We start from the raw sequence: 27,900 nt of genomic DNA, 5'->3' as shown, positions 1-27,900 counted from the left end.
TGCAACCATGCCGGATGTACAAGGAACGAGGTGCAAAGAACCAACACCACTCCCCAGCTTCTCCAGATTCTGCAATGGTCGATCTGTCTGGTCCAGGAATGATACATCCTGTGCTCCAATATCCCATGACTAGGAATAATCCAGAGCTCATAAAGACCTACAGGGCAGTATGTAAGGCTTATTAATCCAACAACTGTATCCTATCGGCCCCATGTAAACCCTATGAGATGTGGTAAGAAGATCTATATGCTGAATATGCATTTCTAGCAGAGCCGCAGGGCAGGAGGTAACATGGACGCCGCAGGGCAGGAGGTAACATGGATGCCGCAGGGCAGGAGGTAACATGGACGCCGCAGGGCAGGAGGTAACATGGACGCCGCAGGGCAGGAGGTAACATGGACGCCGCAGGGCAGGAGGTAACATGGACGCCGCAGGGCAGGAGGTAACATGGATGCCGCAGAGCAGGAGGTAACATGGATGCCGCAGGACAGGAGGTAACATGGATGCCGCAGAGCAGGTGGTAACATGGATGCCGCAGGGCGGGAGGTAACATGGATGCCGCAGAGCAGGTGGTAACATGGATGCCGCAGGGCGGGAGGTAACATGGATGCCGCAGGGCGGGAGGTAACATGGATGCCGCAGGGCGGGAGGTAACATGGATGCCGCAGGGCGGGAGGTAACATGGATGCCGCAGGGCGGGAGGTAACATGGATGCCGCAGGGCGGGAGGTAACATGGATGCCGCAAGGCAAGAGGTAACATGGATGCCGCAGGGCGGGAGGTAACATAGATGCCGCAGGGCGGGAGGTAACATGGATGCCGCAGGGCAGAAGGTAACATTGATGCCGCAGGACAGGAGGTAACATGGATACGCAGGGCGGGAGGTAACATGGATGCCGCAGGACGGGATGTAACATGGATGCCGCAGGGCGGGAGGTAACATGGATGCCGCAGGGCGGGAGGTAACATGGACGCCGCAGGGCGGGAGGTAACATGGACGCCGCAGGGCGGGAGGTAACATGGATGCCGCAGGGCGGGAGGTAACATGGATGCCGCAGGGCGGGAGTTAACATGGATGCCGCAGGGCGGGAGGTAACATGGATGCCGCAGGGCGGGAGGTAACATGGATGCCCCAGGGCGGGAGGTAACATGGATGCCCCAGGGCAGGAGGTAACATGAATGCCGCAGGGCGGGAGGTAACATGGATGCCGCAGGGCGGGAGGTAACATGGATGCCGCAGGGCGGGAGGTAACATGGATGCCGCAGGGCAGGAGGTAACATGGATGCCGCAGAGCGGGAGGTAACATGGATGCCGCAGGGCGGGAGGTAACATGGATGCCGCAGGGCGGGAGGTAACATGGATGCCGCAGGACAGGAGGTAACATGGATGCCGCAGGACAGGAGGTAACATGGAAGCCGCAGGGCAGGAGGTAACATGGACGCCGCAGGGCGGGAGGTAACATGGATGCCGCAGGGCGGGAGGTAACATGGATGCCGCAGGGCAGGAGGTAACATGGACGCCGCAGGGCAGGAGGTAACATGGATGCCGCAGGGCGGGAGGTAACATGGATGCCGCAGGGCAGGAGGTAACATGGATGCCGCAGGGCGGGAGGTAACATGGATGCCGCAGAGCAGGAGGTAACATGGATGCCGCAGGACAGGAGGTAACATGGATGCCGCAGGGCGGGAGGTAACATGGATGCCGCAGGGCGGGAGGTAACATACTTTACATTGCAGCTCTGGGAGTAGGGACCCCAACTTGTGGCTCTTCATCTGTTCCAGCAAAATTACAACCCCCAGCATGTAGGCTCAAGCTGTCACTGCATAATGAGAGATGTAGTATTACAACAGCTGGAGAGACACAGATTGGGAAACTTGCTTTAAAGGGATCCTGTCCCTCCCTTACCCCTCCGCACCATCCACAAGCTTAGATACTGCACATGTGATATTTACCTGTTTAACACCTGTCTGTGTCTTCTTTCTGCGTTAAAGTCACTTATTTCATTGGTGGACAGTGTCACCTGGGCAGGGAGAGGGGGCCTAACTACTGGGAAGCCCCGCCCAGGTGACACTATCCACCCATGAATGAAGTAAAAGTAAAGGGGGCTACAGTATCCTGTGTCTCTCCAGCTGTTGTGTAACATGATGGGAGTTGTAGTTTTGCACCAGCTTTAGAGCCTGTGACATCTGCTGCGCTGTCCCATCCACATGCTGTACATTTCTGCTCTGCTTTTTCAGTTTAACTGTATATATTAATGGGTTGACCTAGGGCTGGGCGATTAATCAAATTAATTCAATACATTTTCCCAGAATTTGAGAATCAATTTGATTTTCATTGAAAATCATAAATTTGATTTATTTTTTTTTTTAAAAAGGGCGCTCTGACCTGTAGGGGGAGCAGCAGTGCCCGGGTGTGCGGTTACTGCTGCCTCCAGCTTGAATAGGAAGTCTGACCTGGCTCGTAGCTGCAAGCTGCTCCTCCTGCAGATCAGAGCGCCTACGTTTTTGTGTCCGTCAAAAAAACAGATCCGTTTTGAAAAAGTCAATTGAAAAATGGATCAAAACGGATGCACACAATGTTCGTTCGGGTTTTTTTTTGCAAAAACGGATGAAAAAAACCCAGCCTGTGAACCCAGCCTGACACTGCAGGAGACCCAGGCACGGCTCCCCTCCCCCACCACACCTAACTAGTAACTAATACTACTACTGCCATAACTACTACTACTCCCACTACTATTGCTACTACAACTCCCACTCCTAATGCTACTACTACTTCCACTACTACACCCAACACCGCTACTACTAATCCCACTATGCCCCTCATCCACTATGCCTCTACTACTACTACACCCACCATAATTAGCAAACAAAAAAAAATGCATTTGAAGTGTAGCTGTCGTTATAACTTTTAAAATCCAAACCAAAAGTAGATGTGATATAAAGCAAGTTTGCATTATACGTTCATTATTTCTTTTTTTAGTTATCATGGTGAACATGGCACTTCCTGTTTTCTGGCTCTTTGAGGAAAAAAAAGTCAGAAAATAGGAAGTCTGGTGTTTCACAGGTCATCTGAGCGCTCACATAGAAGGTAGTCATGTGATTGATGGACACATTAAGCCGTGACACTCGGTACTGGCTGGAATTCCTGTGTTTAGTCTCTTTTTTCAACCAGCACAAGTCAGAAAATCTGCCTTCAGGAGACTGGACCTGGATACAGTAAGTATAGCTGTTATATAGCTGCCTTCAGGAGACTGGACCTGGATACAGTAAGTATAGCTGGTATATAGCTGCCTTCAGGGGACTGGACCTGGATACACAGTAAGTATAGCTGTTATATAGCAGCCTTCAGCAGACTGGACCGGGATACAGTAAGTATAGCTGTTATATAGCTGCCTTCAGGAGACTGGACCTGGATACACAGTAAGTATAGCTGTTATATAGCTGCCTTCAGGATACTGGACCTGGATACAGTAAGTACAGCTGTTATATAGCTGCCTTCAGGAGACTGGACCTGGATACACAGTAAGTATAGCTGTTATATAGCTGCCTTCAGGAGACTGGACCTGGATACAGTAAGTATAGCTGTTATATAGCTGCCTTCAGGACACTGGACCTGGATACAGTAAGTATAGCTGTTATATAGCAGCCTTCAGGAGACTGGACCTGGATACAGTAAGTATAGCTGTTATATAGCAGCCTTCAGGAGACTGGACCTGGATACAGTAAGTATAGCTGTTATATAGCAGCCTTCAGGACACTGGACCTGGATACAGTAAGTATAGCTGTTATATAGCAGCCTTCAGGAGACTGGACCTGGATACAGTAAGTATAGCTGTTATATAGCTGCCTTCAGGAGACTGGACCTGGAGACAGTAAGTATAGCTGTTATATAGCAGCCTTCAGGACACTGGACCTGGATACAGTAAGTATAGCTGTTATATAGCTGCCTTCAGGAGACTGGACCTGGATACAGTAAGTATAGCTGTTATATAGCAGCCTTCAGGAGACTGGACCTGGATACAGTAAGTATAGCTGTTATATAGCAGCCTTCAGGAGACTGGACCTGGATACAGTAAGTATAGCTGTTATATAGCTGCCTTCAGGAGACTGGACCTGGATACAGTAAGTATAGCTGTTATATAGCTGCCTTCAGGAGACTGGACCTGGATACAGCAAGTATAGCTGTTATATAGCTGCCTTCAGGAGACTGGACCTGGATACACAGTAAGTATAGCTGTTATATAGCAGCCTTCAGGAGACTGGACCTGGATACAGCAAGTATAGCTGTTATATAGCTGCCTTCAGGAGACTGGACCTGGATACACAGTAAGTATAGCTGTTATATAGCTGCCTTCAGGAGACTGGACCTGGATACAGTAAGTATAGCTGTTATATAGCTGCCTTCAGGAGACTGGACCTGGATACACAGTAAGTATAGCTGTTATATAGCTGCCTTCAGGAGACTGGACCTGGAGACAGTAAGTATAGCTGTTATATAGCAGCCTTCAGGACACTGGACCTGGATACAGTAAGTATAGCTGTTATATAGCAGCCTTCAGGAGACTGGACCTGGATACAGTAAGTATAGCTGATATATAGCAGCCTTCAGGAGACTGGACCTGGATACAGTAAGTATAGCTGATATATAGCAGCCTTCAGGAGACTGGACCTGGATACAGAAAGTATAGCTGATATACAGTATAGCTGCCTTCAGGAGACAGGACCTGGATACAGTAAGTATAGCTGTTATATAGCTGCCTTCAGGAGACGGGACCTGGATACAGTAAGTACAGCTGATATACAGCTGCCTTCAGGAGACTGGACCTGGATACAGTAAGTATAGCTGTTATATAGCTGCCTTCAGGACACTGGACCTGGATACAGTAAGTATAGCCGTCTTATAGCTGCCTTCAGGAGACTGGACCTAGATACAGTAAGTATAGCTGTTATATTGCAGCCTTCAGGAGACTGGACCTGGATACAGTAAATATAGCTGTTATATAGCTGCCTTCAGGAGACTGGACCTGGATACAGTAAGTATAGCTGTTATATAGCTGCCTTCAGGAGACTGGACCTGGATACAGTAAGTATAGCTGTTATATAGCTGCCTTCAGGAGACTGGACCTGGATACACAGTAAGTATAGCTGTTATATAGCTGCCTTTAGGAGACTGGACCTGGATTTCTGATAAGTTTAGCTTTGTTTTACAGCATGATAACAAAAAAAAATTAATGAAAATTGCAAACTTGCTTTAATCCACTTCTACTGTTGATATAGATTTTGAAAGTTAGAACGACAGGTACACTTTAAATTGAGAATTATTTAAAAAAAATGCAGATACTTTTGGGCCATATAACCCAGCCCTAGGTTGACCCTATAGATCCTCAGTATAGAAGGTTCTGACCATGTTACTGTGAAGCTATAGCAGTGACACTTACTTCCAGATAACCTCCAGCTGCAGTTTGATGGTGCCCAGCTCGGTGATGTCCACAATAATGATCCTAGGTCGAGTGGTGAAAAAGTCAGCGCTGTCACAAGTCACAACCCCAACCAAGATGGTGGACAAGCCTCGCAGCTCTATGACCTGAAAAATGCAGGAAAACAAGACATGAGACCTTCAGTCCCCATCCTACTGATCCTATAAGTAACCAGAAGCTGTAGGATGGCTGCCTGGTTGACGACGTCCTCTATAAGGACGTTGACCTGCCACGACAACGTCAGTGGCATGATAGATTTAGTAGAGATGTTGATTCAGGACAATTTACAAAGCATCTGACTGTCTTTTGTGACCCGTGAAGAAGGCGTTTAATCATTCCAGGAATTGCAGTAAAGTCTGTCCCACTCGTCCATCTGTCCGGGGTGTCTGCCACCGTGCACCATGCTAAGCCATCTATGCACCAGCACATATATAATGGAAGGTATGCATACCTCTTTACCCTATAGAGCTCTAACTCGGAGGGGTGTCCTGGAGGCGGCCAGATGTCATAAATATCCTTTAAAGGTTCCATATGTTTGTGGACATCTGGGAATTGTTAGTGTAGCTGCTGCTGTGTGACTCTACGCTATAATGGAGGCCGCAGACAATTGTTACAAGCTGATACGTAATCCTATGGATGAGGTCTATGGTGCCAAGAAATTACAAGTCGACTGATGACAATGGCAGCGACCGCAGAACTGTAGAACCGCCATGTAATCATCATAGTACTGCTTTTATAGATAGATCCTTATTAATGCTTGATCAATGCAACATGAAAACTCAGGGGTTAAAATGTTTGGGTCACTTGTCTGACTAGAGGGAAACCATTGTGGCCATGACACAAAGAGGTGACATGACACACATGGCATTAGGTTTTAGAGGGTTAATGCCACATACTCCCCCCTTATGCGTTTCCAGCACAGCCAGCGAGCCGCATGCAATCCTCCTGCTCTGGGTCACTGACTGGCGGACCCCTTGGGGCAGCACCTCATATCAATTCCTTATTTTAATTTTTACATTATTTTCATAGAGGTTATATCCTCTATGTACAGTATATCCTATATACACCTCCTCTATGTACAGTATATCCTATATACACCTCCTCTATGTACAGTATATCCTATATACATCTCCTCTATGTACAGTATATCCTATATACCACTCCTATATGTACAGTATATCCTATATACACCTCCTCTATGTACAGTATATCCTATATACACCTCCTCTATGTACAGTATATCCTATATACACCTCCTCTATGTACAGTATATCCTATATACACCTCCTCTATGTACAGTATATCCTATATACATCTCCTCTATGTACAGTATATCCTATATACCACTCCTATATGTACAGTATATCCTATATACACCTCCTCTATGTACAGTATATCCTATATACACCTCCTCTATGTACAGTATATCCTATATACACCTCCTCTATGTACAGTATATCCTATATACATCCCCTCTAAGTACAGTATATCCTATATACACCTCCTCTATGTACAGTATATCCTATATACATCCTCTATGTACAGTATATCCTATATACATCCTCTATGTGCAGTATATCCTATATACACCTCCCCTATATACAGTAAATCCTATATACACCTCCTCTATGTGCAGTATATCCTATATACACCTCCTCTATGTGCAGTATATCCTATATACACCTCCTCTATGTACAGTATATCCTATATACACCTCCTCTATGTACAGTATATCCTATATACATCTCCTATGTACAGTATATCCTATATACACCTCCTCTATGTACAGTATATCCTATATACATCTCCTATGTACAGTATATCCTATATACATCTCCTCTATGTACAGTATATCCTATATACACCTCCTCTATGTACAGTATATCCTATATACATCCCCTCTAAGTACAGTATATCCTATATACACATCCTCTATGTACAGTATATCCTATATACACCTCCTCTATGTACAGTATATCCTATATACACATCCTCTATGTACAGTATATCCTATATACACATCCTCTATGTGCAGTATATCCTATATACACCTCCCCTATATACAGTAAATCCTATATACACCTCCTCTATGTACAGTATATCCTATATACACCTCCTCTATGTACAGTATATCCTATATACATCCCCTCTAAGTACAGTATATCCTATATACACATCCTCTATGTACAGTATATCCTATATACACCTCCTCTATGTACAGTATATCCTATATACACATCCTCTATGTGCAGTATATCCTATATACACCTCCCCTATATACAGTAAATCCTATATACACCTCCTCTATGTACAGTATATCCTATATACACCTCCTCTATGTACAGTATATTCTATATACATCTCCTCTATGTACAGTATATCCTATATACATCCCCTCTATGTACAGTATATCCTATATACATCTCCTATGTACAGTATATCCTATATACACCTCCTCTATGTACAGTATATCCTATATACACCTCCTCTATGTACAGTATATCCTATATACACATCCTTTATGTGCAGTATATCCTATATACACATCCTCTATGTACAGTATATCCTATATACACATCCTTTATGTACAGTATATCCTATATACACCTCCCCTATATACAGTAAATCCTATATACATCCCCTCTATGTACAGTATATCCTATATACATCTCCTCTATGTACAGTATATCCTATATACACCTCCTCTATGTACAGTATATCCTATATATACAGTATATCCTATATATACAGTCATACCTTGGTTTAAGAGTAACTTGGTTAAAGAGCGTTTTGGTTTAAGAGCTCACAGTTTTTCAAAATTGTAACTTGGTGTAAGAGCATTGCTTTGGTGTAAGAGCTCCCTGTACTGGGTGGGAGGGGGAGTGGGGGAGGGGCAGGGTCTACATAGTGTGGTCTACAGCCCTGTACTCTGACCCAGGAAGTCTCCTTCAGCTTTCAAATCATGGTAGATCCACTTCAGGCTGGGGCTTGCAACAGGGGACAGGACTGTGGAGGTAATCTCTCCATAGCTGTAACCCCTCTCTCCCCGGACAGAGAGTGCTGCATGTATGTGCCCACATCTGCCCTGCTCATTCCTTCCTGCTCCCTGCAGTCTCTGTCCGCCCTTGTGTTTCACATCCCCTCCATTACTGTACAGTAACTTATAATATCACAGATTCTGCTGTTTCTAGTTGTTGTTTTTTTTGTCTTACATGTTATTCAGAATAATAAATCATTATTTTGGGGGTGTGGAACCAATTGTCTGCATTTCTATGATTTCCTATGGGAAAATTAGCTTTGGTTAAAGAGTGGATTTGGATTACAAGCACGGTCCCGGAACGAATTATGCTCGTAATCCAAGGCACCACTGTACATCCTCCATGTACAGTATATACTATATACACATCCTCTATGTACAGTATATCCTATATACCTATCCTATATGTACAATATATCCTATATACACATCCTATATGTATAGTATATCCTATATACATATCCCAGAACCCAATATATAGATATCGTTCCTGTAAGTTTCCTTTTATCGTTATCAGCCATACAGCTTCCTGTGTTAACAGGGTTAACAATAAATTTTGAAGCCTGCTCTAAAGACCCTGTGTGATATACAGTCCTGGTGATGAGCCTGTTATAATGTACCAGTGTAGGTATACAGCCCTGGTGATGAGCCTGTTATAATGTACCGGTGTAGGTATACAGTCCTGGTGATGAGCCTGTTATAATGTACCGGTGTAGGTATACAGTCCTGGTGATGAGCCTGTTATAATGTACCGGTGTAGGTATACAGTCCTGGTGATGGGTCTGTTATAATGTACCGGTGTAGGTATACAGTCCTGGTGATGAGCCTGTTATAATGTACAGGTGTAGGTATACAGCCCTGGTGATGAGCCTATTATAATGTACCGGTGTAGGTATACAGTCCTGGTGATGAGCCTGTTATAATGTACCGGTGTAGGTATACAGTCCTGGTGATGGGTCTGTTATAATGTACCGGTGTAGGTATACAGTCCTGGTGATGAGCCTGTTATAATGTACCGGTGTAGGTATACAGTCCTGGTGATGAGCCTGTTATAATGTACCGGTGTAGGTATACAGTCCTGGTGATGTGTCTGTTATAATGTACCGGTGTAGGTATACAGTCCTGGTGATGTGTCTGTTATAATGTACCGGTGTAGGTATACAGCCCTGGTGATGAGCCTGTTATAATGTACCGGTGTAGGTATACAGTCCTGGTGATGAGCCTGATATAATGTACCGGTGTAGGTATACAGTCCTGGTGATGAGCCTGTTATAATGTACCGGTGTAGGTATACAGCCCTGGTGATGGGTCTGTTATAATGTACCGGTGTAGGTATACAGCCCTGGTGATGAGCCTGTTATAATGTACCGGTGTAGGTATACAGTCCTGGTGATGAGCCTGATATAATGTACCGGTGTAGGTATACAGCCCTGGTGATGAGCCTGTTATAATGTACCGGTGTAGGTATACAGCCCTGGTGATGAGCCTGTTATAATGTACCGGTGTAGGTATACAGCCCTGGTGATGAGCCTGTTATAATGTACCGGTGTAGGTATACAGCCCTGGTATTGAGCCTATTATAATGTACCGGTGTAGGTATACAGCCCTGATGATGAGCCTGTTATAATGTACCGGTGTAGGTATACAGTCCTGGTGATGAGCCTGTTATAATGTACCGGTGTAGGTATACAGCCCTGATGATGAGCCTGTTATAATGTACCGGTGTAGGTATACAGTCCTGGTGATGAGCCTGTTATAATGTACCGGTGTAGGTATACAGTCCTGGTGATGAGTCTGTTATAATGTACCGGTGTAGGTATACAGCCCTGGTGATGAGCCTGTTATAATGTACCGGTGTAGGTATACAGTCCTGGTGATGAGTCTGTTATAATGTACCGGTGTAGGTATACAGTCCTGGTGATGAGCCTGTTATAATGTACCGGTGTAGGTATACAGTCCTGGTGATGAGCCTGTTATAATGTACCGGTGTAGGCAGTGTCGGACTGGAGTGCCTTGTGCCACCAGGGGAAATCATTCTTGGGGCCCACCCTTCAGCCACCATACTTATCTATGGTAACATTAATAAGGGTCCAGTTACACTGCGTGATTTGGGGCAGTATGGGGGTGCAAACGATTGCTAATCAGCAGGGCAGGAATACACAGAGATGTGCAGCCGACAGCAATGATTTTTACAGCCGCACAAAAGATCAAATCAGCCGACTATGGGGCATTTGCTTGTCAGCTGATCTCTGACACTTTTACATGGGGCTTCCTAGGAGCGCTTGTTACCTATAATTGGCCGGTGTAATTGGGCTATAAGACAATTTCCTTTGTATGATAACGCTGTATACTTAGATACAAAAGTCATACAGCTACCAATGACACCAGTATATAAAGAGCAAATATCCCCACACATATTACCGCCATACTATTACTGACCAGATCCTGTATACTGAGACTGATTTTACCAATAATACCATTATATAGGCGGGAAATATTATCACCATACATATTACCACCACAATTACCGCCATACTGTTACTGACCAGATCCTGTATACTGAGAGTGATATTACTAATAATACCAGTATATCAGAGGGAAATATTATCACCATACATATTACCGCCACAATTACCGCCATACTGTTACTGACCAGATCCTGTATACTGAGAGTGATATTACTAATAATACCAGTATATCAGAGGGAAATATTATCACCATACATATTACCACCATACTGTTACTGAACAAATCCTGTATACCAATAATACCAGTATACAAGGGGAAAATATTACCGCCACACCACAACCAATACCATCACTATATTGTTACTGGCCAAATCTAGTATACTAAGAACAATAAAAAACAGTACCGGATTACAAGCAACAAATACCACCACATACTGACAAATACCACCACATACTGACTAATACCACCACATACTGACTAATACCACCACATACTGACTAATACCACCACATACTGACTAATACCACCACATACTGACTAATACCACCACATACTGACTAACGCCACCACTGCTACTGACTAATACCACCACATACTGACTAACACCACCACTGCTACTGAATAAGAGTCACTGTACACAGATCACCATCACCTCATCCAGTCATATAGAGGTAGACGCAGCTCTACACAGGTTCTATACACCATATACATTACAGTGCAAATATATCAGGTGACTCACAGGGGACGTCTTTTCTGATCGGAGTTCTTCCCTTTTCATCTTCTCCATCCGTCCTGGGCCATAATGAGAACTTCTATGAGCCACGAATCCACAGAATCTGCCAGACAGACATATTAGGCTCCTCACTATGTCACCATCCTCATCTCTCTACAAACTGCACATCTGTATTGGCCCCTGTACGCCCTCACTCATATATATATATATATATATATATATATATATATATATATATATATATATATTCCTTACAGTATATGGTCCCCCCTCTGTTGTCCCCCTTATAAATGGCACCCCATATTGTCCATCCCCCATATAGGTACCCCCCTTATGCTGTCCATCCCCATATATACAGCGCCCTCAAGTTGTCCTTCTTCAATATAGATATCCTCATGTCCATTCACCCCATATGGCCCCTCATGTTGTCGATTCCTCAGTAATAGCCCCCTCATGTTGTCCATTGCCCCCTACAGCCCCCTCATGTTGTCCACCCCCCCATAGCCCCCTTGTTTTCCATCTCCCCATAGCCCCCTCATGTTGTCCATCCCCCCCATAGCCCCCTCATGTTGTCCATCCCCCCCATAGCCCCCTCATGTTGTCCATCCCCCCCTATAGCCCCCTCATGTTGTCCATCCCCCCCTATAGCCCCCTCATGTTGTCCATCCCCCCCTATAGCCCCCTCATGTTGTCCATCCCCCCTATAGCCCCCTCATGTTGTCCATCCCCCCCTATAGCCCCCTCATGTTGTCCATCCCCCCCTATAGCCCCCTCATGTTGTCCATCCCCCCCCTATAGCCCCCTCATGTTGTCCATCCCCCCCTATAGCCCCCTCCATGTTGTCCATCTCCCCCCTATAGCCCCCCCCATGTTGTCCATATCTCCCCCCCCCCCATGTTGTCCATCTCCCCCCTATAGCCCCCCCCCATGTTGTCCATATCTCTCCCCTATGATCAAAAAAAAAAAAAAACGAAACTCAACTCACCTGTCAACACACTCCCCCGTCGTTGGTCTCTTCTCCTCTGTTCCCCGACAGACGAGCAGCTCCTGATCCTGGACAGCGCCATCAACACTGAGCTCCGTGCGCGCCGCAGCGGCTGGGACTTCCGGTATGCGCTACGTGAACCGGAAGTCCTAGCAGCCGCACAGAGCTAAGTGGTGATGACGCTGCCGGGACCAGCAGCTGCTCATCTGTTGGGGCGGCGGCGGCACCCTTGTGATCGCAAGCAAATGCTTGCGATCACAAGGAAGGGAAGGTGCCGGCCAGCTATCGGCGGCTGAGTGGGCCCCCCAGGAGCACGGGGGCCCCCGATGCGGGGGGACCGTGCTCCCTGACTGGGGGGCGGGGCCTACTCCTGCTTGGGGCCCACCGGGGGTTTCCCCGGTCCCCCGGTGGCCCAGTCCGCCCCTGGGTGTAGGTATACAGTCCTGGTGATGGGTCTGTTATAATGTACCGGTGTAGGTATACAGTCCTGGTGATGAGCCTGTTATAATGTACCGGTGTAGGTATACAGCCCTGGTGATGAGCCTGTTATAATGTACCGGTGTAGGTATACAGTCCTGGTGATGGGTCTGTTATAATGTACCGGTGTAGGTATACAGTCCTGGTGATGAGCCTGTTATAATGTACCGGTGTAGGTATACAGTCCTGGTGATGTGTCTGTTATAATGTACCGGTGTAGGTATACAGTCCTGGTGATGAGCCTGTTATAATGTACCGGTGTAGGTATACAGTCCTGGTGATGAGCCTGTTATAATGTACCGGTGTAGGTATACAGTCCTGGTGATGAGCTTGTTATAATGTACCGGTGTAGGTATACAGTCCTGGTGATGGGTCTGTTATAATGTACCGGTGTAGGTATACAGTCCTGGTGATGAGCCTGTTATAATGTACCGGTGTAAGTATACAGTCCTGGTGATGAGCCTGTTATAATGTACAGGTGTAGGTATACAGTCCTGGTGATGAGCCTGTTATAATGTACAGGTGTAGGTATACAGTCCTGGTGATGAGCCTGTTATAATGTACCGGTGTAGGTATACAGTCCTGGTGATGAGCCTGTTATAATGTACAGGTGTAGGTATACAGTCCTGGTGATGAGTCTGTTATAATGTACAGGTGTAGGTATACAGTCCTGGTGATGAGCCTGTTACAATGTACCGGTGTAGGTATACAGTCCTGGTGATGAGCCTGTTATAATGTACTGGTGTAGGTATACAGTCCTGGTGATGAGCCTGTTATAATGTACCGGTGTAGGTATACAGCCCTGATGATGAGCCTGTTATAATGTACAGGTGTAGGTATACAGTCCTGGTGATGAGCCTGTTATAATGTACCGGTGTAGGTATACAGTCCTGGTGATGAGCCTGTTATAATGTACCGGTGTAGGTATACAGCCCTGATGATGAGCCTGTTATAATGTACAGGTGTAGGTATACAGTCCTGGTGATGAGCCTGTTATAATGTACCGGTGTAGGTATACAGTCCTGGTGATGAGCCTGTTATAATGTACCGGTGTAGGTATACAGTCCTGGTGATGAGCCTGTTATAATGTACAGGTGTAGGTATACAGTCCTGGTGATGAGCCTGTTATAATGTACCGGTGTAGGTATACAGTCCTGGTGATGAGCCTGTTATAATGTACCGGTGTAAGTATACAGCCCTGATGATGAGCTTGTTATAATGTACCGGTGTAGGTATACAGTCCCGATCCTGGCTTCATCTCCATCTCCATCACTGCACAGAGCGGGATATGAGCCTGTGTTGTAGGACTTAAAGTACCATGCTTTAATGATGGCGCCGGAGAACAGACCGCATTTCCAGGCCAGAAACTAAAGGCGGAGCTTAATAAGAAGAGAAAGGGCGTGTCACCTGGGGGAGGAGATATCTTGGCCCTGGGGGCGTTGGGCCGCTACACGGACATTATTTGCATTTCTGAATATAGATCACGGATCACAAGAACTGGACGACCACATCAGCTGATTCAGCGCAGCGGTGCAGATAAGGTGGCATGTTAAACTTATTACTGTCACTAAGGCGGTGCTGTGTCTGGAAGAAAGTGGCCATGTTTTTGTAGTGCTGGATAACCCCTTTAAGGCGGTACATTCCTTTCAGCTGTTGCTGTGTGAGCGGGATATCCTCACGATGAATACATAGAAAAACAGTGGTATTCCGGAAGATGTTATAATTGATAGTATTTAATACTAGGATGAGTATATAGGAGAACTGTTGTTCATATTAAGTTACGCATTGCATATGCCCTATTACTGGAATGTTTCCTCTACAAAGAAGCGATCTCTAGATGGTGACGACCATCATCACGGCATGGACTCATTTACCCATAGAGTGCGGTGCTGTCACCAAATAACCTTTACCTTGATTTCAAAATTCTCGCATAGATTGGGAATAAATATCCTCTCCTCCTCGTCCCACATCTGGCTGTCATCTGTTTCTATCTTGCCCTTTAACCTCCACCTCTGGCGGCCCAAACGTATCAGCACCTACGGAACAGCATGTAAATGGTTAACCAGGGAATGAACGCCTCTCTCTCACACACACGTGGGTGCGGGCCTGACACTATGTGAGGACTGAGAGGGTTCTCGAGAATAACTGTCCTGAAAGGACCGGAACCTGTCACCTACTCCAGCCTGGAGTGACCCTACAGGAGGCGGCTTAGCTGCTGGGGCCTCGGGCCTGCAGGGTTCCTGGGCCGGGCCTATACTGATCCGGTCACATAGCAGGACCCCGAACACCGTGCTCGCTCCCACATCCACATGTCATTCCCTTACAATCCTTCACCACGGCTCATAAAGTGCAGCCATTAATCTGTACACACCATGCAGGAGCGATGGCCGGGGCGGCACATTAACGGCGCTCACTGTTCCCTTACTGGAAGCGAGCACATGGTGGGGTCGTAACTCTGAGTTTTATGAACCGTGGCGTGGTTCGGTTTCACTGACAAAGGCCGACGGATAACAATATTTACTGTACCTCATAATGGTCTCCAGGGCAGAGCCGGGCGTAACCCACCAGACCTAGAGGAAAGAGAAGCCTGACAATAACAAGGAACGGGATCTACAGAGCCCTCACCCCAATACTGTACCCCCCCCCCCCACTAATATAACAAGGAACGGGGTCTACAGAGCCCTCACCCCAATACTGTACCCCCCCCACTAATATAACAAGGAAGGGGATCTACAGAGCCCTCACCCCAATACTGTACCCCCCCACTAATATAACAAGGAACGGGATCTACAGAGCCCTCACCCCAATACTGTACCCCCCCCCCCACTAATATAACAAGGAACGGGGTCTACAGAGCCCTCACCCCAATACTGTACCCTCCCCCCACTAATATAACAAGGAACGGGATCTACAGAGCACTCACCCCAATACTGTACCCCCCCCCTCACTAATATAACAAGGAACGGGATCTACAGAGCCCTCACCCCAATACTGTACCCCCCCCCCCACTAATATAACAAGGAACGGGATCTACAGAGCACTCACCCCAATACTGTACCCCCCCCACACTAATATAACAAGGAACGGGATCTACAGAGCCCTCACCCCAATACTGTACCCCCCCCCCTCACTAATATAACAAGGAACGGGATCTACAGAGCCCTCACCCCAATACTGTACCCCCCCCCCACTAATATAACAAGGAACGGGATCTACAGAGCACTCACCCCAATACTGTACCCCCCCCCCCCCCACTAATATAACAAGGAACGGGATCTACAGAGCCCTCACCCCAATACTGTACCCCCCCCCCCCCCACTAATATAACAAGGAACGGGATCTACAGAGCCCTCACCCCAATACTGTACTGCCCCCCCACTATTATAACAAGGAAAGTGATCTACAGAGCCCTCACCCCAATACTGTACCCCCCCCACTAACATAACAAGGAACGGGATCTACAGAGCCCTCACCCCAATACTGTACCCCCCCCCCAATTATAACAAGGAACGGGATCTAAAGAGCCCTAAACCCCAATACTGTACCCCCCCCCCCACTAATATAACAAGGGAAAGGATCTACAGAGCCTTCACCCCAATACTGTACTGTACCCCCCCCCAATTATAACAAGGAACGGGATCTACAGAGCCCTCACCCCAATACTGTACTGTACCCCCCCCCACACACTAATATAACAAGGAAAGTGATCTACAAACCCCTCACCCCAATACTGTACCCCCCCCCACTAATATAACAAGGAACGGGATCTACAGAGCCCTCACCCCAATACTGTACCCCCCCCCAATTATAACAAGGAACGGGATCTAAAGAGCCCTAAACCCCAATACTATACCCCCCCCCCACTAATATAACAAGGAACGGGATCTACAGAGCACTCACCCCAATACTGTACCCCCCCCCCCCACTATTATAACAAGGAACGGGATCTACAGAGCCCTCACCCCAATACTGTACCCCCCCCCCCACTATTATAACAAGGAACGGGATCTACAGAGCCCTCACCCCAATACTGTACCCCCCCCCCCACTATTATAACAAGGAACGGGATCTACAGAGCCCTCACCCCAATACTGTACCCCCCCCACTAATATAACAAGGGAAAGGATCTACAGAGCCCTCACCCCAATACTGTACCCCCCCCCACTAATATAACAAGGAACGGGATCTACAGAGCCCTCACCCCAATACTGTACCCCCCCCACTAATATAACAAGGGAAAGGATCTACAGAGCCCTCACCCCAATACTGTACCCCCCCCCCCCCACTAATATAACAAGGAACGGGATCTACAGAGCCCTCACCCCAATACTGTACCCCCCCCCCCCACTAATATAACAAGGGAAAGGATCTACAGAGCACTCACCCCAATACTGTACCCCCCCCCCCACTAATATAACAAGGAACGGGATCTACAGAGCCCTCACCCCAATACTGTACCCCCCCCCCCCCACTAATATAACAAGGAACGGGATCTACAGAGCCTTCACCCCAATACTGTACCCCCCCACTAATATAACAAGGAACGGGATCTACAGAGCCTTCACCCCAATACTGTACCCTCCCCCCGCTAATATAACAAGGAACGGGATCTACAGAGCCTTCACCCCAATACTGTACCCTCCCCCCACTAATATAACAAGGAACGGGATCTACAGAGCCTTCACCCCAATACTGTACCCTCCCCCCACTAATATAACAAGGAACGGGATCTACAGAGCTCTCACCCCAATACTGTACCCCCCCCCCACTATTATAACAAGGAACGGGATCTACAGAGCCCTCACCCCAATACTGTACCCCCCCACTATTATAACAAGGAACGGGATCTACAGAGCGCTCACCCCAATACTGTACCCCCCCCCACTAATATAACAAGGAACGGGATCTACAGAGCCCTCACCCCAATACTGTACCCCCCCCCCCACTATTATAACAAGGAACGGGATCTACAGAGCCCTCACCCCAATACTGTACCCCCCCCCACTAACATAACAAGGAACGGGATCTAGAGCCCTCACCCCAATACTGTACCCCCCCTCCTAATATAACAAGGGAAAGGATCTACAGAGCCCTCACCCCAATACTGTACCCCCCCCATAATATAACAAGGAACGGGATCTAGAGCCCTCACCCCAATACTGTACCCCCCCTCCTAATATAACAAGGGAAAGGATCTACAGAGCCTTCACCCCAATACTGTACCCCCCCCCCACTAATATAACAAGGGAAAGGATCTACAGAGCCCTCACCCCAATACTGTACCCCCCCCACTAATATAACAAGGAACGGGATCTACAGAGCTCTCACCCCAATACTGTACCCCCCCCCCACTAATATAACAAGGAAAGGGATCTACAGAGCCTTCACCCCAATACTGTACCCCCCCCCTCCTAATATAACAAGGGAAAGGATCTACAGAGCCCTCACCCCAATACTGTACCCCCCCCCCCCACTAACATAACAAGGAACGGGATCTAGAGCCCTCACCCCAATACTGTACCCCCCCTCCTAATATAACAAGGGAAAGGATCTACAGAGCCCTCACCCCAATACTGTACCCCCCCCCACACACTAATATAACAAGGGAAAGGATCTACAGAGCCCTCACCCCAATACTGTACCCCCCCCCCCACTAATATAACAAGGAACGGGATCTACAGAGCCCTTACCCCAATACTGTACCCCCCCCCCCACTAATATAACAAGGAACGGGATCTACAGAGCCCTCACCCCAATACTGTGCTGTACCCCCCCCCAATTATAACAAGGAACGGGATCTACAGAGCCCTCACCCCAATACTGTACCCCCCCCCCCCACTAATATAACAAGGAACGGGATCTACAGAGCCCTCACCCCAATACTGTACTGTACCCCTCCCCCCAATTATAACAAGGAACGGGATCTAAAGAGCCCTCACCCCAATACTGTACCCCCCCACTATTATAACAAGGAACGGGATCTACAGAGCCCTCTCCCCAATACTGTACCCTCCCCCCACTAATATAACAAGGAACGGGATCTACAGAGCACTCACCCCAATACTGTACCCCCCCCCACTAATATAACAAGGAACGGGATCTACAGAGCCCTCACCCCAATACTGTACCCTCCCCCCACTAATATAACAAGGAACGGGATCTACAGAGCCCTCACCCCAATACTGTACCCTCCCCCCACTAATATAACAAGGAACGGGATCTACAGAGCCCTCACCCCAATACTGTACCCTCCCCCCACTAATATAACAAGGAACTGGATCTACAGAGCCCTCACCCCAATACTGTACCCTCGTCCCACTAATATAACAAGGAACGGGATCTACAGAGCCCTCACCCCAATATTGTACCCTCCCCCCACTAATATAACAAGGAACGGGATCTACAGAGCCCTCACCCCAATACTGTACCGCCCCCCCACTATTATAACAAGGAAAGTGATCTACAGAGCCCTCACCCCAATACTGTACCCCCCCCACTAACATAACAAGGAACGGGATCTACAGAGCCCTCACCCCAATACTGTACCCCCCCCCCCCCCAATTATAACAAGGAACGGGATCTAAAGAGCCCTAAACCCCAAAACTGTACCCCCCCCCACTAATATAACAAGGGAAAGGATCTACAGAGCCCTCACCCCAATACTGTACTGTACCCCCCCCCCAATTATAACAAGGAACGGGATCTACAGAGCCCTCACCCCAATACTGTACTGTACCCCCCCCCACACACTAATATAACAAGGAAAGTGATCTACAGAGCCCTCACCCCAATACTGTACCCCCCCCCCACTAATATAACAAGGAACGGGATCTACAGAGCCCTCACCCCAATACTGTACCCCCCCCAATTATAACAAGGAACGGGATCTAAAGAGCCCTAAACCCCAATACTATACCCCCCCCCCCACTAATATAACAAGGAACGGGATCTAGAGCCCTCACCCCAATACTGTACCCCCCCCCACTATTATAACAAGGAACGGGATCTACAGAGCCCTCACCCCAATACTGTACCCCCCCCCCACTATTATAACAAGGAACGGGATCTACAGAGCCCTCACCCCAATACTGTACCCCCCCCCCACTAATATAACAAGGGAAAGGATCTACAGAGCCCTCACCCCAATACTGTACCCCCCCCACTAATATAACAAGGAACGGGATCTACAGAGCCCTCACCCCAATACTGTACCCCCCCCCCCCTAATATAACAAGGGAAAGGATCTACAGAGCCCTCACCCCAATACTGTACCCCCCCCCACTAATATAACAAGGAACGGGATCTACAGAGCCCTTACCCCAATACTGTACCCCCCCCCCCACTAATATAACAAGGAACGGGATCTACAGAGCCTTCACCCCAATACTGTACCCCCCCACTAATATAACAAGGAACGGGATCTACAGAGCCTTCACCCCAATACTGTACCCTCCCCCCACTAATATAACAAGGAACGGGATCTACAGAGCCTTCACCCCAATACTGTACCCTCCCCCCACTAATATAACAAGGAACGGGATCTACAGAGCCTTCACCCCAATACTGTACCCTCCCCCCACTAATATAACAAGGAACGGGATCTACAGAGCCTTCACCCCAATACTGTACCCTCCCCCCACTAATATAACAAGGAACGGGATCTACAGAGCCCTCACCCCAATACTGTACCCCCCCCCTATTATAACAAGGGAAAGGATCTACAGAGCCCTCACCCCAATACTGTACCCCCCCCCCCCCCCCCAATTATAACAAGGAACGGGATCTACAGAGCCCTCACCCCAATACTGTACCCCCCCCCCCACTAATATAACAAGGAACGGGATCTACAGAGCCTTCACCCCAATACTGTACCCTCCCCCCACTAATATAACAAGGAACGGGATCTAAAGAGCCCTCACCCCAATACTGTACCCCCCCACTATTATAACAAGGAACGGGATCTACAGAGCCCTCTCCCCAATACTGTACCCTCCCCCCACTAATATAACAAGGAACGGGATCTACAGAGCACTCACCCCAATACTGTACCCCCCCCCACTAATATAACAAGGAACGGGATCTACAGAGCCCTCACCCCAATACTGTACCCTCCCCCCACTAATATAACAAGGAACGGGATCTACAGAGCCCTCACCCCAATACTGTACCCTCCCCCCACTAATATAACAAGGAACGGGATCTACAGAGCCCTCACCCCAATACTGTACCCTCCCCCCACTAATATAACAAGGAACTGGATCTACAGAGCCCTCACCCCAATACTGTACCCCCCCCCCACTAATATAACAAGGAACTGGATCTACAGAGCCCTCACCCCAATACTGTACCCCCCCCCCTATTATAACAAGGGAAAGGATCTACAGAGCCCTCACCCCAATACTGTACCCCCCACTATTATAAAAAGGAACGGGATCTACAGAGCCCTCACCCCAATACTCTACTGTACCCCCCCCCCCCCCAATTATAACAATTATAGCTGCAATATGCTTCCGTCGCTCCGCTATCTTTTATGGGATGCACGGACGATAAGTGGATGATGATGATGTGTATAGATAAGTGAATGATGTGTATAGATAAGTGGATGATGATGATGTGTATAGATAAGTGAACGATGTGTATAGATAAGTGGATGATGATGATGTGTATAGGTAAGTGGATGATGATGATGTGTATAGATAAGTGGATGATGATGATGTGTATAGGTAAGTGGATGATGATGATGTGTATAGATAAGTGGATGATGATGATGTGTATAGATAAGTGGATGATGATGATGTGTATAGATAAGTGGATGATGATGTGTATAGATAAGTGGATGATGTGTATAGATTTACCTTTCATCTTGATGAGGAATTCCCCCAGATGAACCTCCATAGCTCCTTCTATCATACACATATCCTACAGGAAGAGAAGAGACCAAAGATCAGAGCAGCTGCCACTGACCTGTACTGGGATGGCACTATACAGAGAGCACCGGCGTCCCCCTGTACAGAGAGCACCGCGGCATATTCCAGTGTATCTAAGCTCTCCATACAGAGGGGCAGGGCTTCTTCCAGTGTATCTAAGCTCTCCATACAGAGGGGCAAGGCTTCTTCCAGTGTATCTAAGCTCTCCATACAGAGAGGCAGGGCTTCTTCCAGTGTATCTAAGCTCTCCATACAGAGGGGCAGGGCTTCTTTCAGTGTATCTAAGCTCTCCATACAGAGGGGCAGGGCTTCTTCCAGTGTATCTAAGCTCTCCATACAGAGGGGCAGGGCTTCTTCCAGTGTATCTAAGCTCTCCATACAGAGAGGCAGGGCTTCTTCCAGTGTATCTAAGCTCTCCTTACACAGGGACAGAGCTTCTTCCAGTGTATCTAAGCTCTTGGTCTCCATGTGAACAGAAGATTTGTAGCCTTTAGATGTTTATTACCTGACAGCAAGCAGAGATCCTGAGATGGTGAGCAGGTGACTTTATGTCTATTAGAAAGCTGCTGAGCCTTTAGCATTCAGTGATATCTATACAGTATCACATCCCAATCTATTGCAGCTCTATAACTGCTATCCTAATAGTGGGGGCACTTCTATAGAGAGTTCTGGCCTTATAATAGACAGATGCAGAGGTCGTGCTCCGTACACTGCGTCTCCAGGTTTATTCAGACATGTCACCACATTTACAGTGAGAAAGGCCAGACAGCCGATCCCGGTAATAACGCAGCTGCCGGAGGTCGGCTCATTTCCATCAGGATCTACATATAGAGACAAATGGCATCTGTCCTCCCTCATGGAGCACACGTGGATCTGGCAGATCCTCTCTGTTTATGGACATCTTCAGGCTGCTGCAGTAATGGAAAGCAGATGGGACTCCCGGAGAGGACCTGATATATAGGGGCCTCCTGGATGTCAGCAGCGCCTACATACATACATACATACATACATACATACATACATACACATGCAGCATTCAGCACTAAGGACAATGTCATCATTATGGGGCTGAAGACACTCAAGTCGCCTTTGACTAAATCTAGAAAATCAATTCTAGGGTCGATGTTAGTGAAACAAAGAGGAACTATAAGATGGATAATAGGAATGTAAGGAAAATGGGAAATCTCTGAGGACGGACACAACATGGACCAAATAGTATCATTCCCAAGACACTGCATCTAAAAGTTCTCCTTAAAGGGGTTCTCCTGTGAAATTATTTTTCTTTTAAATCAACTGGTGTCAGAAAGTTATACAGATTTGTAAATTGCTTCCATTTAAAAGGGTCCAGTCTTCCAGTACTTATCAGCTGCTGTATGTCCTGCAGGAAGTGGTGTATTCTCTCCAGTCTGACACAGTGCTCTCTGCTGCCACCTCTGTCCATGTCAGGAACTGTCCAGAGCAGCAGCAAATCCCCATAGTAAACCTCTCCTGCTCTGGACAGTTCCTGCCATGGATAGAGGTGGCAGCAGAGAGCACTGTGTCAGACTGGAAAGAATACACCACTTCCTGCAGGACATACAGCAGCTGATAAGTACTGGAAGACTGGAGATTTTTAAACAGAAATAAATTACAAATCTGTATAACCTTAATCATTAAATTTTTTTGGAGTTTGTCACCAGAGATATTCCAACATATATCGTGGCATACCCATTGATGTAAACACACTGAACCCTACGTCTAGTGACCATGCTCGGTATGTTTCCTGACCGTTCACACTATTGCCAGGACAGCTTTTTGTCAGTGACCGATCATCATAGCCGAGAAATGAGCTTCAAATGGGGCTGAGGTTGGGTTAGGGCAACCTAATGCCAATGGTATCAGGCACTGCACACAGCACAGAGTATTTCAGGAAGTGCCATATCCCAGCAGCACAGAGTTTTTCAGGAGTGTACATATACCAGGGCAGTGTTGTGATGTGTATCCTACCTCGGTGCACTCCTGGAAGTTCCTGCTCAGCTCCAGGAGACTTTCCCGGGAGGCTTTGGTCGATGGAGACAGAGAAAACGCATGTTTCATGTTACACGTTCCAACTCGTAGCCGCCATTGTATGCAGTAGGTTTCATACAGCTCCTCGATCTATAGGAAGATTAGCAGGTGACAGGTGAGTTTATAACATACTGTAATACGGATCAATAAATATAATGTCAGAGCCCTACAAGTCATAGAAATCCATTACAGGCATCTGGGGGGGCTCACTGACATCGGTGGGAAGGGGGGTTCGTCTCACCGACTGGGTAACAGGGTAGCATCGGGGGGTGACTCACTGACTGGGGACCCCTACTTTTCCCCCAATATGTCCTACTGGCTGCAGATAATTAGCCAATAAACCATCTGAATATGAGAGGAGGTGACCTGAAGCTTCTGGCTGTCACAGGTGTGGAATAAGGGCCCTATTACATGGGACGATTATCGTAAAAAAAATTGCTAGATCGTTCAGATTTAAACGATAATCGTTTTTGTGTAATAGCAGACAACGTTTAAACAACCAACGAGAAACCGTTGATCGTTTGAAAGAATCTGGACCTATTTTTATCGAAAAATCGGCTACAAATAGCTCGAACATAGTTTGGTGTAATAACGCGTCGTTCGCTCGTTCCCTAGTCTGTCAGCCAGGAAAGGACAAGCGCAAGAACGACTGTAACGATCATCATCCTGTGTTATAGGGTGAACAATTAGGATCGTTCGGCATAGTGGTTTTTTGAGAAATCAGCCCATGTAATACCACCATAAGCAGAACCGGACGCCTGACTCTGCGTCTTGTCTGGATTATTCAGGACTCAGAGAGGTGACAGAGTCCGGACAGAGTCCCCCCATAGCCGAGGCCTTACACAATCCTCATTATGTAACATGATCAGCTGAGCCCTGGAACGCCTCATCCACAACCATGCCTCCTGTATCACTCGTGTCCGGTGTTCTGGAATTCGGCAATAGATATAATATTATCTATACTGGCAACCAAAGCTGGGTGAAAACCAATATGGCTGCCGTTGTATGCTACAGTACAAAAGGGAATCTGCCAGCTGTAATTTACATTCCAGCTGACACTGATAGATACTGATAGGTGAAGGCAGGGGTAGGGGACATTGGCCCTCCTGCTAAAGCTTTAGCTGTCCAGGAATGATGGGAGTTGTAGTTTTGCAACAGCTATAGGGCCGAGATTCCCAACCCCTGGGTAAAGGAGACACATGGCACCTTTCATATATCTGTCTGTGCTTTCCGGCATGCTACACCACTTCCTGCAGGAAATACAGCAGCTGATAAGTACTGAAAGACTGGAGAGAATACACCACTTCCTGCAGGGCATACAGCAGCTGATAAGTACTGGAAGACTGCAGCTTTTTAAATAGAAGTAAACTACAAATCTCTATAACTTTCTGAAACCAGTTGATTTGAAAGAAAAAGAATTTTACTGGAGTTCCCCTTTATTCCTCCTGACTAATCACTCTAACATCTTGTCTATAAAAAACAGGAAAAACCATAAAATACAGTGTGAATTGGTGTCATGATTTAGGGTCGTCCGGGTCATGTCAGACATGTGCACATTGGACCTTATTACCTAGTATTGGGGTCCGGCACATGACCGGCTTGCACCAGGCAGTCAACCATAAGGGCCGCTATAATGGAAGTAAAATGCTGCCGGAATGTGCGTGTCATAGGACGTGTATGTGAAGAATGTGTGAAGCGGCAGCAGCCATGACATCTGCCCCCCAGATGTGGGAAAAGGAGGGGGCGCTGGGTCATGTGACATGCGGCCCCATCACCTATATGTGTGTAATAATAGCAATGGCTGCATAGGACCACTTACCTTACTGATGTGGAACTCCAGCTTCCTGATGTGTCTCTCAATTAAGCGGATTTCCTTAACAAGCAAAGAAAGCAGGAGTATTATACAGTATCTGTATTCAGGCTTCAGATTATCAGACGGACATAGAGAAGGGGTGAGGGGTGCAGCAGGGTGCTATGGGGTAGGGGTCCCGGGTCCTAACACGATATTAGGCAGGAGGTTTTAGACAGCAGAGCCCCCTATCTGCAGGACACCCCTATATCTGACTATAATGGACGCCTAGGTCATTCATCATACAGACAGCAGAGCCCCCCATCTCTGTACACCCCTATATCTGACTATAATGGACGCCTAGGTCATTCATCATACAGACAGCAGAGCCCCCCATCTCTGTACACCCCTATATCTGACTATAATGGACGCCCAGGTCATTCATCATACAGACAGCAGACACCCCCATCTGCAGGACGCCCCCCCCCCCCTTATCGGACTATAATGGACGCCCAGGTCATTCATCATACAGACAGCAGAGCCCCCCCCATCTGCAGGACGCCCCTATATCTGACTATAATGGATGCCCAGGTCATTCATCATACAGACAGCAGAGGCCCCCCCCATCTCTGTACACCCCTATATCTGACTATAATGGACGCCCAGGTCATTCATCATACAGACAGCAGAGACCCCCCCCCAATCTCTGTACACCCCTATATCTGACTATAATGGACGCCCAGGTCATTCATCATACAGACAGCAGCGCCCCCCCCCATCTCTGTACACCCCTATATCTGACTATAATGGACGCCCAGGTCATTCATCATACAGACAGCAGAGCCCCCCCCCCCATCTCTGTACACCCCTATATCTGACTATAATGGACGCCCAGGTCATTCATCATACAGACAGCAGACACCCCCCATCTGCAGGACACCCCTATATCTGACTATAATGGACGCCCAGGTCATTCATCATACAGACAGCAGAGACCCCCCCCCAATCTCTGTACACCCCTATATCTGACTATAATGGACGCCCAGGTCATTCATCATACAGACAGCAGAACCCCCCCATCTCTGTACAACCCTATATCTGACTATACTGGATGCCCAGGTCATTCATCATACAGACAGCAGACACCCCCCATCTGCAGGACGCCCCTATATCTGACTATAATGGACGCCCAGGTCATTCATCATACAGACAGCAGAGCCCCCCCCCCATCTCTGTACACCCCTATATCTGACTATAATGGATGCCCAGGTAATTCATCATACAGACAGCAGAGACCCCCCCCCAATCTCTGTACACCCCTATATCTGACTATAATGGATGCCCAGGTAATTCATCATACAGACAGCAGAGACCCCCCCCCAATCTCTGTACACCCCTATATCTGACTATAATGGATGCCCAGGTCATTCATCATACAGACAGCAGAGGCCCCCCCCAATCTCTGTACACCCCTATATCTGACTATAATGGACGCCCAGGTCATTCATCATACAGACAGCAGAGCCCCCCCCCCATCTCTGTACACCCCTATATCTGACTATAATGGATGCCCAGGTCATTCATCATACAGACAGCAGAGCCCCCCCCATCTCTGTACACCCCTATATCTGACTATAATGGATGCCCAGGTCATTCATCATACAGACAGCAGAGCCCCCCCCCCCCATCTCTGTACACCCCTATATCTGACTATAATGGACGCCCAGGTCATTCATCATACAGACAGCAGAGCCCCCCCCCCATCTCTGTACACCCCTATATCTGACTATAATGGATGCCCAGGTCATTCATCATACAGACAGCAGAGCCCCCCCCCCAATCTCTGTACACCCCTATATCTGACTATAATGGACACCCAGGTCATTCATCATACAGACAGCAGAGCCCCCCCCCCCCCCAATCTCTGTACACCCCTATAATATCTGACTATAATGGACGCC

General features: G+C 47.5%; 1 protein-coding gene across 6 annotated transcripts in view; it reads right to left on the bottom strand.

Moving 5' to 3' along the window:
* The window catches only part of RIPOR3 (RIPOR family member 3), a 131,550-nt gene that overhangs the window by 22,329 nt on the left and 81,321 nt on the right, over window positions 1–27,900 (bottom strand). For all 6 annotated transcript variants that reach the window (XM_069952302.1, XM_069952305.1, XM_069952306.1 and 3 more), the window contains 6 exons: window positions 25,970–26,023; window positions 24,091–24,240; window positions 22,033–22,096; window positions 15,704–15,747; window positions 15,088–15,213; window positions 5,438–5,583 (listed from right to left, as the gene is read on the bottom strand). In XM_069952302.1, the coding sequence (XP_069808403.1) occupies window positions 5,438–5,583; window positions 15,088–15,213; window positions 15,704–15,747; window positions 22,033–22,096; window positions 24,091–24,240; window positions 25,970–26,023 (584 nt within the window). The remainder of the gene's footprint in view (window positions 1–5,437; window positions 5,584–15,087; window positions 15,214–15,703; window positions 15,748–22,032; window positions 22,097–24,090; window positions 24,241–25,969; window positions 26,024–27,900) is intronic.

Source organism: Dendropsophus ebraccatus, chromosome 14, assembly GCF_027789765.1.
Source record: "Dendropsophus ebraccatus isolate aDenEbr1 chromosome 14, aDenEbr1.pat, whole genome shotgun sequence".
NCBI lineage: Eukaryota > Metazoa > Chordata > Amphibia > Anura > Hylidae > Dendropsophus > Dendropsophus ebraccatus.
This window is presented reverse-complemented; position numbering and strand designations above follow the sequence as displayed.